Source organism: Blennius ocellaris, assembly GCF_963422515.1.
Source record: "Blennius ocellaris genome assembly, chromosome: 11".
Taxonomy (NCBI): Eukaryota; Metazoa; Chordata; class Actinopteri; order Blenniiformes; family Blenniidae; genus Blennius; species Blennius ocellaris.
The window spans coordinates 2,711,898-2,727,855 of record NC_137660.1 but is presented as its reverse complement, the minus strand read 5'-3'; the positions used below and the strand labels follow the sequence as shown (position 1 = coordinate 2,727,855).

Sequence of the window (15,958 nt, the reverse complement as noted above, 5' to 3'; positions counted from 1 at the left end):
TTCCTTTCTTTAAACATGTTTCTTCTTACTGATTTTTCTATATTGTAATATTTCCTTCCTTTCTCATCTTTTTTCCATCTTTCCTGCCATATTTTCAGCCACATTTTCCTTATCGTGGTTTTACCCTCTCCTTCTCCATGGGGTATTTTAACTGTTCTATTCTTCTTGGTGCTCTGCCCCTCATTGGCCTTCAGCCCTGTGTGAGCTGGAACCCAGCAGGTGTCTTTCATCCTGATCACCAGGTCAAACAGGTGCATTAATACAGGTAAGGAGTGGAGGACAGAGGAGCCTCTTAAAGGACTTACAGTCTGTGAGAGACACTAATCTTGCTTGTTTCCATCCATCCATCCATCCATCCATTGTCTACCGCTTTATCCGGGGCCGGGTCGCGGAGGCAGCAGTCTGAGCAGAGTAGCCCAGACTTCCCTCACCCCAGACTCTTCCTCCAGCTCCTCCGGTGGCACCCCAAGGTGTTCCCAGGCCATAGAGAGACATAGTCCCTCCAGCGTGTCCTGGGTCTGCCCCGAGGCCTCCTACCGGAGGGACATGATGGAACACCTCCCTGGGGAGGCGTCCGGGGGGCGTCCGAAATAGATGCCCGAGCCTCCTGAGCTGGCTCCTCTCGATGTGGAGGAGCAGCGGCTCTACTCCGAGCTCCTCCCTGGTGACTGAGCTCCTCCCCCTATCTCTAAGGGTGACTGAGCTCCTCACCCTATCTCTAAGGGTACGCCCAGCCACCCTACGGAGGAAGCTCATTTCAGCCGCTTGTATCCGGGATCTCGTTCTTTCGGTCATGACCCATAGTTCATGACCATAGGTGAGGGTAGGAACGAAGATCGACCGGTAAATCGAGAGCTTTGCTTTTTGGCTCAGCTCCTTCTTCACCACGACGGACCGATACAACGTCTGCTTAACTGCAGACGCTGCACCGATCCGCCTGTCGATCTCACGCTCCATCTTTCCCCCACTCGTGAACAAGACCCCAAGATACTTAAACTCCTCCACCTGGGACAAGGGCACTCCACCGACCTGGAGGGGGCAAGACACCTTTTTCCGGTCGAGAACCATGGCCTCGGATTTAGAGGTGCTGATCTTCATCCCAGCTGCTTCACACTCGGCTGCGAACCGTGTCAGTGCACGCTGGAGATCCAGGTTTGATGGAGCCAACAGAACCACGTCATCTGCAAATAGCAGAGATGAGATCCTGTGGTTCCCAAACTGGACCCCCTCCGGCCCCCGGCTGTGCCTAGAAATTCTGTCCATATAAGTAATGAACAGGATAAAGGACAGCCCTGCCGGAGGCCAACGTGCACTGGGAACAGGTCCGACTTACTGCCGGCAATGTGAACCAAACTCCTGCTCCGGGAATACAAGGACCGAACAGCCCTCAACAAGGGACCCCGGACTCCGTACTCCCGGAGCACCCCCCACAGGACATCTCGGGGGACACGGTCGAACACCTTCTCCAGATCCACAAAACACATGTGGACTGGTTGGGCGAACTCCAACGAACCCTCAAGCACCTGGTGGAGGGTATAGAGCTGGTCCAGTGTTCCACCATCAGGAGAACCTGGTGGAGGGTATAGAGCTGGTCCAGTGTTCCACCATCAGGAGAACCTGGTGGAGGGTATAGAGCTGGTCCAGTGTTCCACCACCAGGAGAACCTGGTGGAGGGTATAGAGCTGGTCCAGTGTTCCACCACCAGGAGAACCTGGTGGAGGGTATAGAGCTGGTCCAGTGTTCCACCATCAGGAGAACCTGGTGGAGGGTATAGAGCTGGTCCAGTGTTCCACCACCAGGAGAACCTGGTGGAGGGTATAGAGCTGGTCCAGTGTTCCACCACCAGGACGAAAACCGCATTGTTCCTTTTGGATCCGAGGTTCGACTAACGGCCGGACCCTCCTCTCCAGTACCCTGGAGTAGACTTTCCTGGGGAGGCTGCTCTTGCTTGTTTGTAGGTGACAAATACTTATTTTCCACCATAATTTGCAAATAAATAAGTTTAATTAGGAATCTGCTTTTGAAAACAAAACCATCAAATGATAAAAGTTTTCCAAGTCCCTAAAGCATGTTGTGACTTGACTTGCCCGAGACTCTGGGGCAGAATTGTTTTCAATGGTTTCTAAAGACATCACAAGTTTGAGTTATGTGACGGCTTCCAGCCTTTTTATGTGTTTATAACTGCATTCAAAGTCCCTACAAATATTGAGAAGTTGTGAAAACATTTTGTCTCGTAAAGATGTGAAAATGCACAGAATACGTATATGTATGTATAAGAAGGGAAGTAGAAAAGAAGAATCCAGAGGGCAATGTGGAGAACAATCACCTATTGCCACTTTGCATCCTACAGAATGACGTAGTAGAAAACAATAAAGGGACTAATCTGGTGTGTAGAGAGCAACCAGCAGCTTCTGAAGTCACACATGTTTGAAGATCTGGAGTGGGGAACCAAAGTTGTTCAAACTAAACAGTTTTCCCGGAGGTCCAGTCCGTCGTTTATTGCAATGCATTTGTGTGTTAAAGGAGAATTAGAACTAAATCTACCTGTCACGTCCCTGCAGTAAGGCTTTTCAGACAACACTGGGCATTGAAATGGATTTGATTTCTGACCCTCATGGAAACACATTTATCATCGTTCCAATAAGAGACCATGTGTTTTCATCTCCGGGTATATGAGGAATGCAATACTGCAATAATAGCTTTCATTGATTGCGGGAAGCAAAGATATAAAGGAGTGCTTTGTGAACAATACAGACTTATTCAGCCTGGGTTTTGGAAAAGGCTGCTCCTGTCATGTGTGAAGGCTCCATACTTTGTGAGGTTTCCACAAAGGTCGTGGCTGAACTGAATGTCCCTGGACTGACAGTAGAACTTGGCTGTTAGCATTTGGCTTTTACAAGCAGTTTGTGCTGCAGGGCCTCACGGCGCCACGGGGCTCTTCTTCTCACACGGCAGAAGCAAAGCATCACTTCCTGTGTTCAGTGCCTGCCGACCAGCCGAAGTGTCTTTGGGCAAGACGCTGAACCCGCGAACTGCCTCTGTGTGTATGAAGTGTGAGAGTGAGTGGTTGGAGGGGCTGATGATTGGCAGCCTCACTTCCATCAGTCTGCGCCAGAGCAGCTGTGGACACTATCATATGCAATATAAAGATATTTGAGTGTGAAGAAAAGAGCTAATTAACACCGATGCATTATTGTGATGATGAATGACTAAAGATGAGCTTTCAGTTTCAGTCCTGCAAACTCAAAATGAACAAGTTGCCATAATCTAAATTCTTTTGAGTACTGCAAAATTTAAATTCAAACTTTAAAGATTTTCTGCTATGATGCAGAGAATAGGATGAAAATGTCTCTGTTTTCACAAAATCACACAATTATTACCAAAAAAAAAAAAGAATTGTACATTCTCAACACCAAGTCCATGAAACCTTCCGGTGCAGTGACGTGTCAAGAAACAATCTCCTATATGTGTTTTTATAAATTCACTCTACAAAGATCTGTTGAAAAACACAAATGTGTGTATTCTTTGAAATGGTTCTAATTTGCTGGGAGCCTCTTGTGGGCTGGTTTTGGCCCACGGGCCTTATGTTTGACACCCCTGCTTTAAGCACTTAATAGTCATTTAATTACATATCTCACATTCTAATGTCTTTTAGTGCTTCATGACAAATATTAGACTTTTACTTCAGTGGTCCTCTCTCCCCCTCAGATTAGATATTTACATGTACTGCACGGTCTTTTTTTAACAAATACTGCTGCTTCCATGCTTTCCATGTGATGACCTTGCTTTTGCATTGTTGACTTTTCCCCCAGGCAGATGGTAATAGAAGAAGCCACTTTATTATCCACAGATCTATGCTTATGACAGTCAATGATGTGAAGTTCCTTGTTATTACAGTCAATGATGTGAAGTTCCTTGTTATTACAGTCAATGATGTGAAGTTCCTTGTTATGACAGTCAATGATGTGAAGTCCCTTGTTATTACAGTCAATGATGTGAAGTTCCTTGTTATTACAGTCAATGATGTGAAGTTCCTTGTTATGACAGTCAATGATGTGAAGTCCCTTGTTATTACAGTCAATGATGTGAAGTCCCTTGTTATTACAGTCAATGATGTGAAGTTCCTTGTTATGACAATCAATGATGTGAAGTCCCTTGTTATTACAGTCAATGATGTGAAGTCCCTTGTTATTACAGTCAATGATGTGAAGTTCCTTGTTATTACAGTCAATGATGTGAAGTTCCTTGTTATTACAGTCAATGATGTGAAGTCCCTTGTTATTACAGTCAATGATGTGAAGTCCCTTGTTATTACAGTCAATGATGTGAAGTTCCTTGTTATTACAGTCAATGATGTGAAGTCCCTTGTTATTACAGTCAATGATGTGAAGTCCCTTGTTATTACAGTCAATGATGTGAAGTTCCTTGTTATTACAGTCAATGATGTGAAGTCCCTTGTTATTACAGTCAATGATGTGAAGTTCCTTGTTATTACAGTCAATGATGTGAAGTCCCTTGTTATTACAGTCAATGATGTGAAGTTCCTTGTTATTACAGTCAATGATGTGAAGTTCCTTGTTATTACAGTCAATGATGTGAAGTCCCTTGTTATTACAGTCAATGATGTGAAGTTCCTTGTTATTACAGTCAATGATGTGAAGTTCCTTGTTTCCAATGAGCCAGTAGTTCATTGTGCCAGAATCTTCACATCAGTAACAGTTGCTGAGTCTCCACCTCAGTTGTTTGTTGGCTCATACGGCCAGACTGGATTTTGAGGGATGTGGATCACCTCAACCTTTGACCTACTTCGCCCTTCATGTTGTCAACTTGTTATTGATTTTCTGAGCCTCCCAGAACTAACATTCATTTCATTGATCCAGCTGCCTGCTCAACAATGGATGATCCCTTCCTTGCTGCCTTGAGGGACACTTGAAGAGAACCTTGAAAAAAAGTTGCTTGACAAGGTAAACAACACACCTCTCAACGTAATCTTGACAGGAAGTTGACCTTTTTCTAATGAAACGCCCATCTTCATGCACTTTTTTGACTTTATCCATGCAGAAAAACCAAATGTCATTACATTTAGGTAAACATGTTTATTCTCTTCACATTCTACATGTTCATATAACAATTGTTCCAGCTTTAGCAGGTGTTATTCTATTGATGACAAGCAATGCAGCCATGACTGAACCTCCAACATACATTATTTTAATATTATGTAGTATTTCAGTGTTTTTTGTTTGAACCATGGCAGGTTGCCAGGACGATGGCTGTGAATATACGACAACAAAAGACTGCATGGGTGACGTGTGCAGGAGCATCAGTCAGTCCAGGAGTGGGAAGGAGCCAGCCACCTGAGTGTGTCTTAAAGGAAGCCACCTGCTGAAGGGATGAGGAGGAATTAAAGTACGCCTAGCATAGGTGCAGCCTATTACCCCGATTACGACCCCACCCAGGAGCCTGCAGAGAAGGAAAAAGCCAGCGAACCAGCAGAGAGACTGACCCACAGGGGTCTGAACACATGTTTCACTTCCATCTGAGGTTATTCACAAGCAAAAACTACATTTATAAAGAACAATCCTTTCTCCATTTGCAGCCATTAAGCATGTATAATGTGATTCCTTCAAGAAAATGAGGGTATTTGTGAAGCACATTTGGATTTTAAGGACATGCAAACAACGCATGCAAATTTAACACGTGCTGGTTATTTATTTCTGATGCATCCACTGTATGTTTCATCCAAAAATAACACTGTAAAAAGAGAATCAGAAAACAGGTGGGTAAAAAACACAGGAATTGGAAAGATGCTCATAGTAGGCTTGACTTTTTAGCAACGGCTGGTGTGAATCAACTCCAATCTTGTCAAGTGGGGGTTAATCTGACACTTGTCCTCTTATGCAGGGCCTCAGCTGTCTGCACAGTGTGGTTGCCTCAGCAGCATGATGGTCAGCCTCAAGAGGAAGTTCTTCCATCATCACAACTCAGAGTTCATGAAGGTCTGGATCACACAAATGTCAGTTTTACACAAGCAAACATCCTCTTGCAAAACAACGTCCAGTCTGTCCTAGTGGCTGGAGGTCGTCCTGTGCTTGGTAAAGTTCTGCTCCATGAAACATGAGGAAAGGTTTTCCATGGTACAAATCACATCCATTGGCACCTGGTGGGATCCCATAGCTGTTCCACATTCTGATCACAATGTCCAGCTCCTTCTTTAAAATATACAAAAACCACAAGACACCAGTGAGTGAGTGAGTCAGCAAGTGGTTGTTTTGGCTCTCAGGTTGATGCGTGATGGGAACTGACTGGCTTCTGTTCACATGCTTATGTCCGGCCTTGTGTTTCCATGCCGGATGACTACTTTCTTCCATATTTTAGCATGTAAGGAGATTTTCTTTTTGTGTGCATGAGCGTCAGAACCCCTCTGCGTGTGCGCACACACACACACACACACACACACACACACACACACACACACACACACACACACACACACACACACACACACACACACACACACACACACACACACACACACACACACACACACACACACTGAACATTTGGGAGCAAAATTTTTTTTTCTGATTAGCTCTGCATCTGGAAAAGCCAGTTTTAATCACTCATCAGTAACTCCCTCTATATTGTTCCTTCTTTCTTTAAGAATGGACATTTGAAGCTGGTTTTAATAATAAAGTTTGTTTTTTAAAAGGACTAAGTTGCAAAATGTGTGGGGAACTATTATTTTCTTTTTCTGATCACCATAAATGGAGAGAAATGTTTTTTTAAAGCTCACATACTTAAATACACTCAATAATCTGATTAATTATAATGTAACTCATTCTTACATCAGTTTTTATATTTTGATATGGGCAGTTGTGTGTGTGTGTGTGTGTGTGTGTGTGTGTGTGTTTATTTTTTTGTGAAGCACTTTGGATTGCATTGTTATCTGTACAAAAAGTGCTGTATGAATAAAGTTTGGTTTGATTTGGATTGCTTTGATGTGACTTCGTTTAGTTTGATTGGCTTTGATCTGCCTTGATCTGCCTTGATCTCAATGCAGATCAAGGCAGATGTCTTGATCTGCATTGATATAGTTTGAGTTCCTTTGATCTTGAACAAAGCCAGAAAGACCTTTGATGTCACCATTTCGCAGCTATAAAGCTCCAGTTCACATTCGCCCATCATTCTGACTTGCGAGCAGGACCTGATAGCACTCAACGAGCCAACCAGCAGCCTTCACAGCGTTATTGTTGCCTTTTTTTGGAGTTTTCACAAGAAAATCTACCAACAAACAAGCCTTTTCCTTTTCTGAGACCATCAACGGACCAAAGTGTCTTCAGAACCCATCTCGTTCAATACTTCAGCGACGAAAGTCGACAAAAATCGACAGGTCAGATCATTGGATTCAATTTTTAGGATTTGAAGAATTAGATTTGAAATATTGCCTGGAAATACCTCTTATTTTACTGGTATATCAGGTGTTGGCAGAATGTAGAGCAGTATTACCGTAATTCCTAGTATACCTATCGGCTGCTAGCTTCGCGCCGTCATGTTCGACATCCCCACGGGTCGAGGTGTTTGCAGAGAAAGGACAGAAAAGTGTGAATATGGTGGCGATATCATAAACATCAAGAGTTGATGTCGCAGCGACCTCCACTCCGTATTATCGCTGGTGAGCGGTGGCGCCGCCATCGTGGTTCGGTCGCCGCTCCGCCCAGTCTAATGTGTTTGACGTTGTCAGAGACTTTAATCAATCATAACTCCTGAATTCAAACCAGGCATTTACTTCGAGCTTGTTTCATTTGAGTTTTTGTGTATATTGAGTGTGTATCTGTCTTTCTGTTGCCTCCACAGAGAATGAACAAGACGGCTTCACGGCGTCCACCCCAGGGGACCGTCGTGTCTAACAATGTTCAACGAAACACCTCTAAATATTCCTGGAAGCCCATGAAGAGCCAGAAGGACCTAGTGCTGGCTCGTGAAGCACGGCACACAAAGGTAATGGCATAAGATCACAAGAGAAGCACACTACCTACACCACACTAATATTCCTGAAAACAATGTGTTTGTGAAAGAGCTTCATCCACAATAGCCTAAAACAAGTGACTCCTTATCAGACAACCATCATATCTGATAGAGCAGGTTTCACTATGTTTACATGATGAGTTAATAATCTGATAACTCCAGAACTCACATAACGACTGGATGTACATGTAAGCAAGCTAACTGATTGATGATCTCATTTATTAACTATTTTTTCTAATTGCTTTCCCCCCAGAAGCTCCTCGTGAAATGCAGGAGCATCCTCGACGAGAAGATGACGCCCGAGAACTTTGACCAGGTGGTTGAACAGGTCAAAGCTCTGGAAATAAACACCGTGCCGAGCCTGAAAGGCGTCATTGACCTGATCTTTGAGAAGGCCCTCGTAGAACCCACATACGCCGTCGTTTATGCGAGAATGTGCAGGTGCCTTCTCTGTGTAAGTACGATTTATACATTTTTGACTTTGAAAAAATACAGTTTTCGACCAGTTGTCTGGAATCGCCACCTTGGGCAAGCTGGGAAAATTAGTGCTTTAAGAAATGTGTTAAACTGCGAGGATGAAGCAAATTAAGCCTCAATGAAAGCCCCGATATGGTGAATGTGATATTTTAACCAACCAATGTCAATAATATTTCAGAAAAACCTTTGTCTTTAGAGTATTTTTTAACGGTATGAAGGTATAAATATCTTCTTGTAAAAGAAGATGGACGACTGAAAGAGTTGTATAAATGTAGAAATGCTTTGTGCCACACTGCAGAGATCAGCACTCTAAACACCAGTGTGGTGGATTATTCAATATTCCACGTTATCAGCAGTCCACTTCTTCTCCTAACCTCAACTTCTGTCTGTGGTTCACAGTTAAACATTCAAGTCCAAGACGATCCCTACAGCGCAGTGGACTTTCGCAGCCTGCTGGTGAAACGCTGCAAGACGGAGCTCCAGAATGAGAAAGACGCAGTCGAGGAGTTTCGATTGTGGCGGAGCGAGCTGGACTCTGCTGCATCGGTATGCATTGATTCAACTCCACATTTTTACTACAACTCTCGCAAAGACATGTCTGAATACCTTACCAAGGCTAGTATTCATATTTAATTAATGTCTATTTTTGTTTTCTTTAGTCAATGGAGCGCCAGCAGATTCAGGAGGAGATGGAAGAAGCTCGGGTCAAGGCCCGGAAGCACTCCATTGGGAATATAAAGTTCATCGGTGAGCTGTTCATGATGAACATTCTGACAGAGGACATCATAATGTGCTGTGTGGACAAGTTTCTGAAGGACCAGGATGAAGTGTCACTGGAATGTCTTTCCACGCTGCTGACAACCATCGGCGAGAACATCTACTCTCAGAAAACCCAGGTGAGACTGAAAAATCCCAGTTCTGGATTCAGCACAGTTTGCAGAGACATTAGTGAGGCTCTCTGTTAGGAATTGATCTGCTGTTATAGAACTATGTCTCACTTCTGTGTTTTTTCCGTCAGCCTCAACTGGAGCAGTGTCACAATGAGATGAAAAAGATCATCAGGAAGCGCCAGACCTCAGATCGGATAAGGCTCCTGCTCCAGGACGTCTTAGACCTGAGAATGGTGAGTCTTTGGTTTAGATGTTTGCTACAGTCTGAAGTCCTACAAAGCTCATGCTTTACCCTACATTGATTCATTTTCTTGATTTCTTTAACTTCCTGAAACACAATATTTGTGTACGGCTCACGTTTTGATTGCCCATCTACTTGAAGTCTGAGTTATGTTGAATTCATTTTGACAGAAAGTATGATTGGAGTCAATGCAATGTAAAACAAAAAGAAACCCAAAGTCTTTTTGCGATATTACAGTTTGAAATATTGACAAATATTGAAAAGTTGGGAACATTTTTAATCCTGAGAATATAAATGTATGATTTCAATAGAGACATATGTGCTGTCAAATACCTGAAAGCCCCCTTAAGTCTCACCCAACACAAGCTGAATGTGCTTTGGTCATCTGAGTTCAAACTGCAGAATACGACACAACTCGTTGATTCACATTAATAAAAGACATTTGTTTTTCACAGAACAACTGGGTCCCTAGAAGACCTGTCCAGGGTCTGGAGACCATCCAGGAGATACACCACGAGATACATGACATGGAAGAGGAGGAGCAGCTCGTGGGAGAGCAGAGAGATAAAGAGGAGGAAGAGGTAGAGCAGAGACAGACAGAGCAGGAAAAGAGACAGCAGAGAGAGAGAGAGCAGCAAGAGAGAGAGCAGCAAGAAAGAGAGCAGCAAGAAAGAGAGCAGAGACAGAGAGAGCAGGAAGAGATAGAGCAGAGAGAGCAGCAAGAAAGAGAGCAGAAACAGAGAGAGCAGGAAGAAAGAGAGCAGCAAGAGAGAGAGCAGAGACAGGGAGAGCAGGAAGAAAGAGAGCAGCAAGAGAGAGAGCAGAGACAGGGAGAGCAGCAAGAGAGAGAGCAGGCAAAGCAGTTAAAGAGAGAGCAGAAAAAGCAGCGAATTAGGGAGCAGAGAGAGAGAGAGCAGGGAGAGAGAGAGCAGAGAGAGCAACAAGAAAGAGAGCAGAGACAGAGAAAGCAGGAAGAAAGAGAACAGCAAGAGAGAGAGCAGAGAGAGCAGGCAAAGCAATTAAAGAGACAACAGAAAAAGCAGCAATTGAGAGAGCGGAGAGAGAGAGAGCAGGGAAAGATAGAGCAGAGAGAGCAGCAAGAAAGAGAGCAGAGACAGAGAGAGCAGCAAGAGAGAGAGCAGAGACAGAGAGAGCAGGAAGAGATAGAGCAGAGAGAGCAGCAAGAGATGGAGCAGGCAAAGCAGTTAAAGAGAGAGCAGAAAAAGCAGCAAAAGAGAGAGCGGAGAGAGAGAGAGCAGAGACAGAGAGAGCAAGAAGAAAGAGAGCAGCAAGAGAGAGAGCAGAAAGAGCAGGAAAAACAAGAGCAGAGACAGACAGAGCAGGAAGAGATAGAGCAGAGAGAGCAGCAAGAAAGAGAGCAGAGACAGAGAGAGCAAGAAGAGAGAGAGCATAGACAGAGAGAGCAGCAAGAAAGAGAGCAGATACAGAGAGAGCAGCAAGAAAGAGAGCAGAGACAGAGAGAGCAGGAAGAAATAGAGCAGAGACAGAGAGAGCAGGAAGAAATAGAGCAGAGAGAGCAGCAAGAAAGAGAGCAGAGACAGAGAGAGCAGGAAGAAATAGAGCAGAGAGAACAACAAGAAAGAGAGCAGAGACAGAGAGAGCAGCAAGAGAGAGAGCATGCAAAGCAGTTAAAGAGAGAGCAGAAGAAGCAGCGAGAGAGAGAGCGGAGAGAGCAGCGAGAGAGAGAGCAGCGAGAGAGAGAACAGCAAGAAAGAGAGCAGCGAGAGAGAGAGCAGAGAGAACAGCAAGAAAGAGAGCAGAGAGAGAGAGAGCAGCGAGAAAAGCAAGAAAGAGAGCAGAAAGAGAGAGAGCAGCGAGAGAGAGAACAGCAAGAAAGAGAGCAGCGAGAGAGAGAGCAGATACAACAGCAAGAAAGAGAGCAGAGAGAGAGAGAGCAGAGAGAACAGCAAGAAAGAGAGCAGAGAGCGAGAGAGCAGGCAAAGCAGTTAAAGAGAGAGCAGAAGAAGCAGCGAAAGAGAGAGCAGAGAGAGAGAGAGCAGAGAGAAAGAGAGCAGCGAGACAGAGAGCAGAGAGAGAGAGAACAGCAAGAAAGAGAGCAGAGAGAGAGAGAGCAGAGAGAACAGCAAGAAAGAGAGCAGAGAGAACAGCAAGAAAGAGAGCAGAGAGAGAGGGAGCAGAGAGAGAGAGAGCAGAGAGAACAGCAAGAAAGAGAGCAGAGAGAGAGGGAGCAGGCAAAGCAGTTAAAGAGAGAGCAGAAGAAGCAGCAAAAGAGAGAGCGGAGAGAGAGAGAGCAGAGAGAAGAGCTCATGGACGCCAGGCCGTCTGACCAGATGTTTCCTGAGGAGCTGAGCTGCCAGCTGGACAGACTCCTCCTGGACGACACGGCCAGTGACCAGCAGGTCTTTGACTGGGTGGAGGTACGAAGTTCACCTTTCAAATATCTCATCAGAAACACTGTAGATGATGTTTGATTGATTGTTTGTTATGATCAGTAATTCACTCAGCAGATGATGATGATGATGATTCTAGTTTATTGACATCTATACATATAGAATGCTTCAAGCCTCTTTGTTTGAAAGAGCTTTACATTTTGCCCCTGAGTCCAAATGATGTTCATGGTGGACGTCTGTACTGACCTCTTCTTTCTCTGGGTGTTTATCAGGCCAACCTGGATGAAGGTCAGAGGAGGTCGCCGCCCTTCCTGAGGGCTCTGATGACCAGCGTGTGCCGGTCAGCATATTTATATCGAGGTAAGCTGGCCCCCACCTGGAGGAGACGCTTCTCTTGTGTTCTGCTCAAACAGTAGCGCTGATTGAAAGATGTCCACTTGGAGGCTCAGCATGCACTCACTCTTCCTCCTGCTTTGCTGCACAGCTTTTGGCACCAACTTCCTTCTGGACCAGAGCGTCCTGCAGAGGAGACGGCCGGTCCTGCTGGAATACCTGGACTCAGACACTGAGCAGCAGCTGCAGGCGCTTTATGCTCTGCAGGCGCTGGACGTTGCCCTCCGTCATCCTCCACGTAAGTGAACTGGAGCTTTCTTACACCTTCTGTTCTTCACCAACATAGAGACTCAAGTTAGAAAGACATAAACGTCCAGAAGAGTCCAAACTGACATTGCTGTCCTCTCCAGATGTTCTCCGGTTCTTCTGTGAATGGCTGGCTGACCAGGGCCTGATCTCCGTCGAGGCTTTCAACAAGTGGCACACCAGAGAAGATCCAGACGAGCAGCAGGGGAGAGACGTGGTCCTGGAGTCCCTCAGGACCTTCTTTGTGATCCTGCTGAAGGCCGAGGAGGAGCGAGGGGACTGCTGAGCAAGGAGCCCGCCAGGCCAGCATCCCAACGGCAGAGGACACTTCCACCTGGACATCCTGCCTCGTCTTTCTCTCCGTCTGGTTTAGCTGATGCAAAATAAAAAGACAGAAAAAGAAATGAGTGGACTGAGTCAATCCTCAAAGGGGAAGCATTTTGGTCTGACAGATGATCTCACTGTGATGTAAAGAAATACCCCCATAGATATACATCTATCTATATATATATTGAACTTTCTTACATAATGGTCACAGTTCATTAAGATCATTGAAGGAGTTTTGCAGATATGGACACAGACGGGCCCATTCAGTGTGAAAAGCCACGCCTTGGCAACACTTTATGTGTAAATGAGAGTTTTTGTGTAATTATAGAAGAGCCATTTTTCAATGATCACTGGGATTCTTTACTACATAGAAGGATGGTTAGATTGAAAACTACAGCCTACAAAGGCCTGTCTTAAAATTACTAAAACTGTCATCGGGGAAAATAGTAATAGTTTGGAAACTGGTCAAACTAGTTAGTGGTCATCAAAGTAGTGGTCCACTCAGCAAATCACTGGATTGAATCTGGACAATACAAAGTGGTTCAAGTAAGAATTGTATGACGTAGAGACAGTAAGAATATAGTATGGTAATTATAGTATAGTATAGTAAGTATAGCTAGTAGACAGTGATGTGTCACATAGTGCGCCACTAATACAATTACTTTACTATTGGTGAATCATCTCAATTACACTTTGTTTTTTGCATGAGACTTTCCCAGAGACGTACGTTAGTTGTTACCGTGTTCATACACTTTAGTGTATTTGTACGTTAAATCCTAATAAAAGCAGCTGTAAAAGAACAGGCAGTGGACAGCCAGTCAGTGTGCGTTCCCCTGGACAGGAATCAGTTTGTGCACAACACTGCAGCTTTACTGCACTATTTATGTTCTCACTCTGAAATGAGACCGACTGACTGACTCACTTGGTCACAATTGATAATCCATCAGTTCTTCCCAGCGCTCTGGAGCATCTGAACATGAAAGTTTGACATATGAACATGGTGCTGCTGATTCAGCAGTAATGTTCCACGAAAGCAGTGCTTCTCAAATGGTGGGGCGAGCCCCCCTGGGGGGGCGTGGTGGGGTGTCAGGGGGGGCGTGAGGCAGGCGCGACTTTCAGTATTAGTGTCTTTATTGATGCTTGAACGATAAAAAAGGGCCTCCAGCTCATTTTATTAAGTTATTTTGATAATCAGGCGATTGTATGCAGAATGCTGGTGCCAGCAACTCATACAGTGGTTTATACAGATCAATAAATAAATATTATCAGGTTCTCAATGGTAGTACAATTCGGGGGGGGGGGGGGGGGGGGTGAAAATGTTTTTGTCCTCTAGGGGGGGCATGACAGAAAATAATTGAGAACCACTGCACTAAAGAAACATCTGGACCACTGCAGCTTGGCTGTTTATGACGACGTGGATCTGTAAGTCTGATATTTGAAGATATTAGATGTGTGAGATGAATCTGGCATCAATTCACCACCTCACAATCAGCGCTGCAGGTTCCCCGTCTCCAAAATGTGCCATAAAAAGCCTAATCTGTAAAAAAAAAAAAAAAGTCTTCACTTTGTTGAGAGAACATGCAAACTGATGATCAAAGAACAGATCATGGACACGGATCCAGGTCAAAGTACAGCCAATACAACGTACAGTGAGTTTTTGCTGCCCAGTAGTCATACTGGGAATCAGCTGCAGACGTTCCACCAGTCTGCTTTGGTGGTTGAAGAAAAGCTTTAGGAATGGAGAATTGGGAGGCATCGGAAAAGATACAAACATTATGGGAGAAGCGTCACTTTACTTGAGTTTATTTATACATTTTTGCATTCCTTCATTGGTTTCTATCCTCCACACTGATGTATTCACAAATTATCAAATCAAATCAAATCAACTTTATTTCTATAGCCCTTTTATAATCACCCGGTGACATCCAAAGTGCTTTACAAGTTAAAACAATACATTAAGAATTAAATACGAGAATAAAAACAAAAAAAATAAAATAGAACACAGGTGCTGTCTGTAGGAGGTGCGGCGGTGCTGCAGTTTGTTGAAGCCATCCAGAAAATCATCAAACAGAGCATACAGAGTAAAATAAAATACACTGCCCTAGGCAGAGTTAAAAGCCAGCTTAAAAAGGTGAGTCTTCAGTTTTGATTTAAAAAGGCCGAGATCAGTGATGGCGCGAATGTCGGGGGGCAGTTTGTTCCTCAGTCTGGGAGCAGCAACTGCAAAAGAGCGACACCCCACTGTTTGTATCTCCACCTTGGGATGTCTAGAAGACGCTGACCTGAAGAACGCAGGGCCCTCCAGGGTCACGGAGGGTTAAAATGTCAGACAGGTAAGAGGGACCAGGACATTGATGGCATTAAAAACAAACAACAGAAGTTTAAAATCTATTCTGAAATGAACTGGAAGCCAGTGGAGAGACGACGGCACAGGGGGAATGTGTTCAGTCTGGAGGAGTTTGTTAAAAACCTGGCAGCGGCATTCTGCACTAATTGAAGACGTGTAATGGAAGACTGGCTGAGGCCCACATAAAGACTGGCTGAGGCCCACATAAAGACTGGCTGAGGCCCACATAAAGACTGGCTGAGGCCCACATAAAGACTGGCTGAGGCCCACATAAAGACTGGCTGAGGCCGACATAAAGACTGGCTGAGGCCCACATAAAGACTGGCTGAGGCCCACATAAAGACTGGCTGAGGCCCACATAAAGACTGGCTGAGGCCGACATAAAGGCTGGCTGAGGCCCACATAAAGACTGGCTGAGGCCCACATAAAGACTGGCTGAGGCCAACATAAAGACTGGCTGAGGCCCACATAAAGGCTGGCTGAGGCCGACATAAAGACTGGCTGAGGCCCACATAAAGACTGGCTGAGGCCCACATAAAGACTGGCTGAGGCCCACATAAAGACTGGCTGAGGCCCACATAAAGACTGGCTGAGGCCCACATAAAGACTGGCTGAGGCCCACATAAAGACTGGCTGAGGC

General features: G+C 44.8%; 1 protein-coding gene across 1 annotated transcript; it reads left to right on the top strand.

Moving 5' to 3' along the window:
* Positions 1 to 11,911: 11,911 nt before the first annotated feature.
* Positions 11,912 to 12,930, top strand: LOC308136957 (eukaryotic translation initiation factor 4 gamma 3-like; the record flags this gene model as incomplete). Its single annotated transcript, XM_080505513.1, has 4 exons — positions 11,912 to 12,032; positions 12,278 to 12,365; positions 12,490 to 12,636; positions 12,749 to 12,930. Exons 1-4 carry the CDS (start codon positions 11,922 to 11,924, stop codon positions 12,928 to 12,930), a joined length of 528 nt encoding a protein of 175 aa, XP_080361639.1. The 5' UTR covers positions 11,912 to 11,921.
* Between the last annotated feature and the right edge of the window lie 3,028 nt (positions 12,931 to 15,958).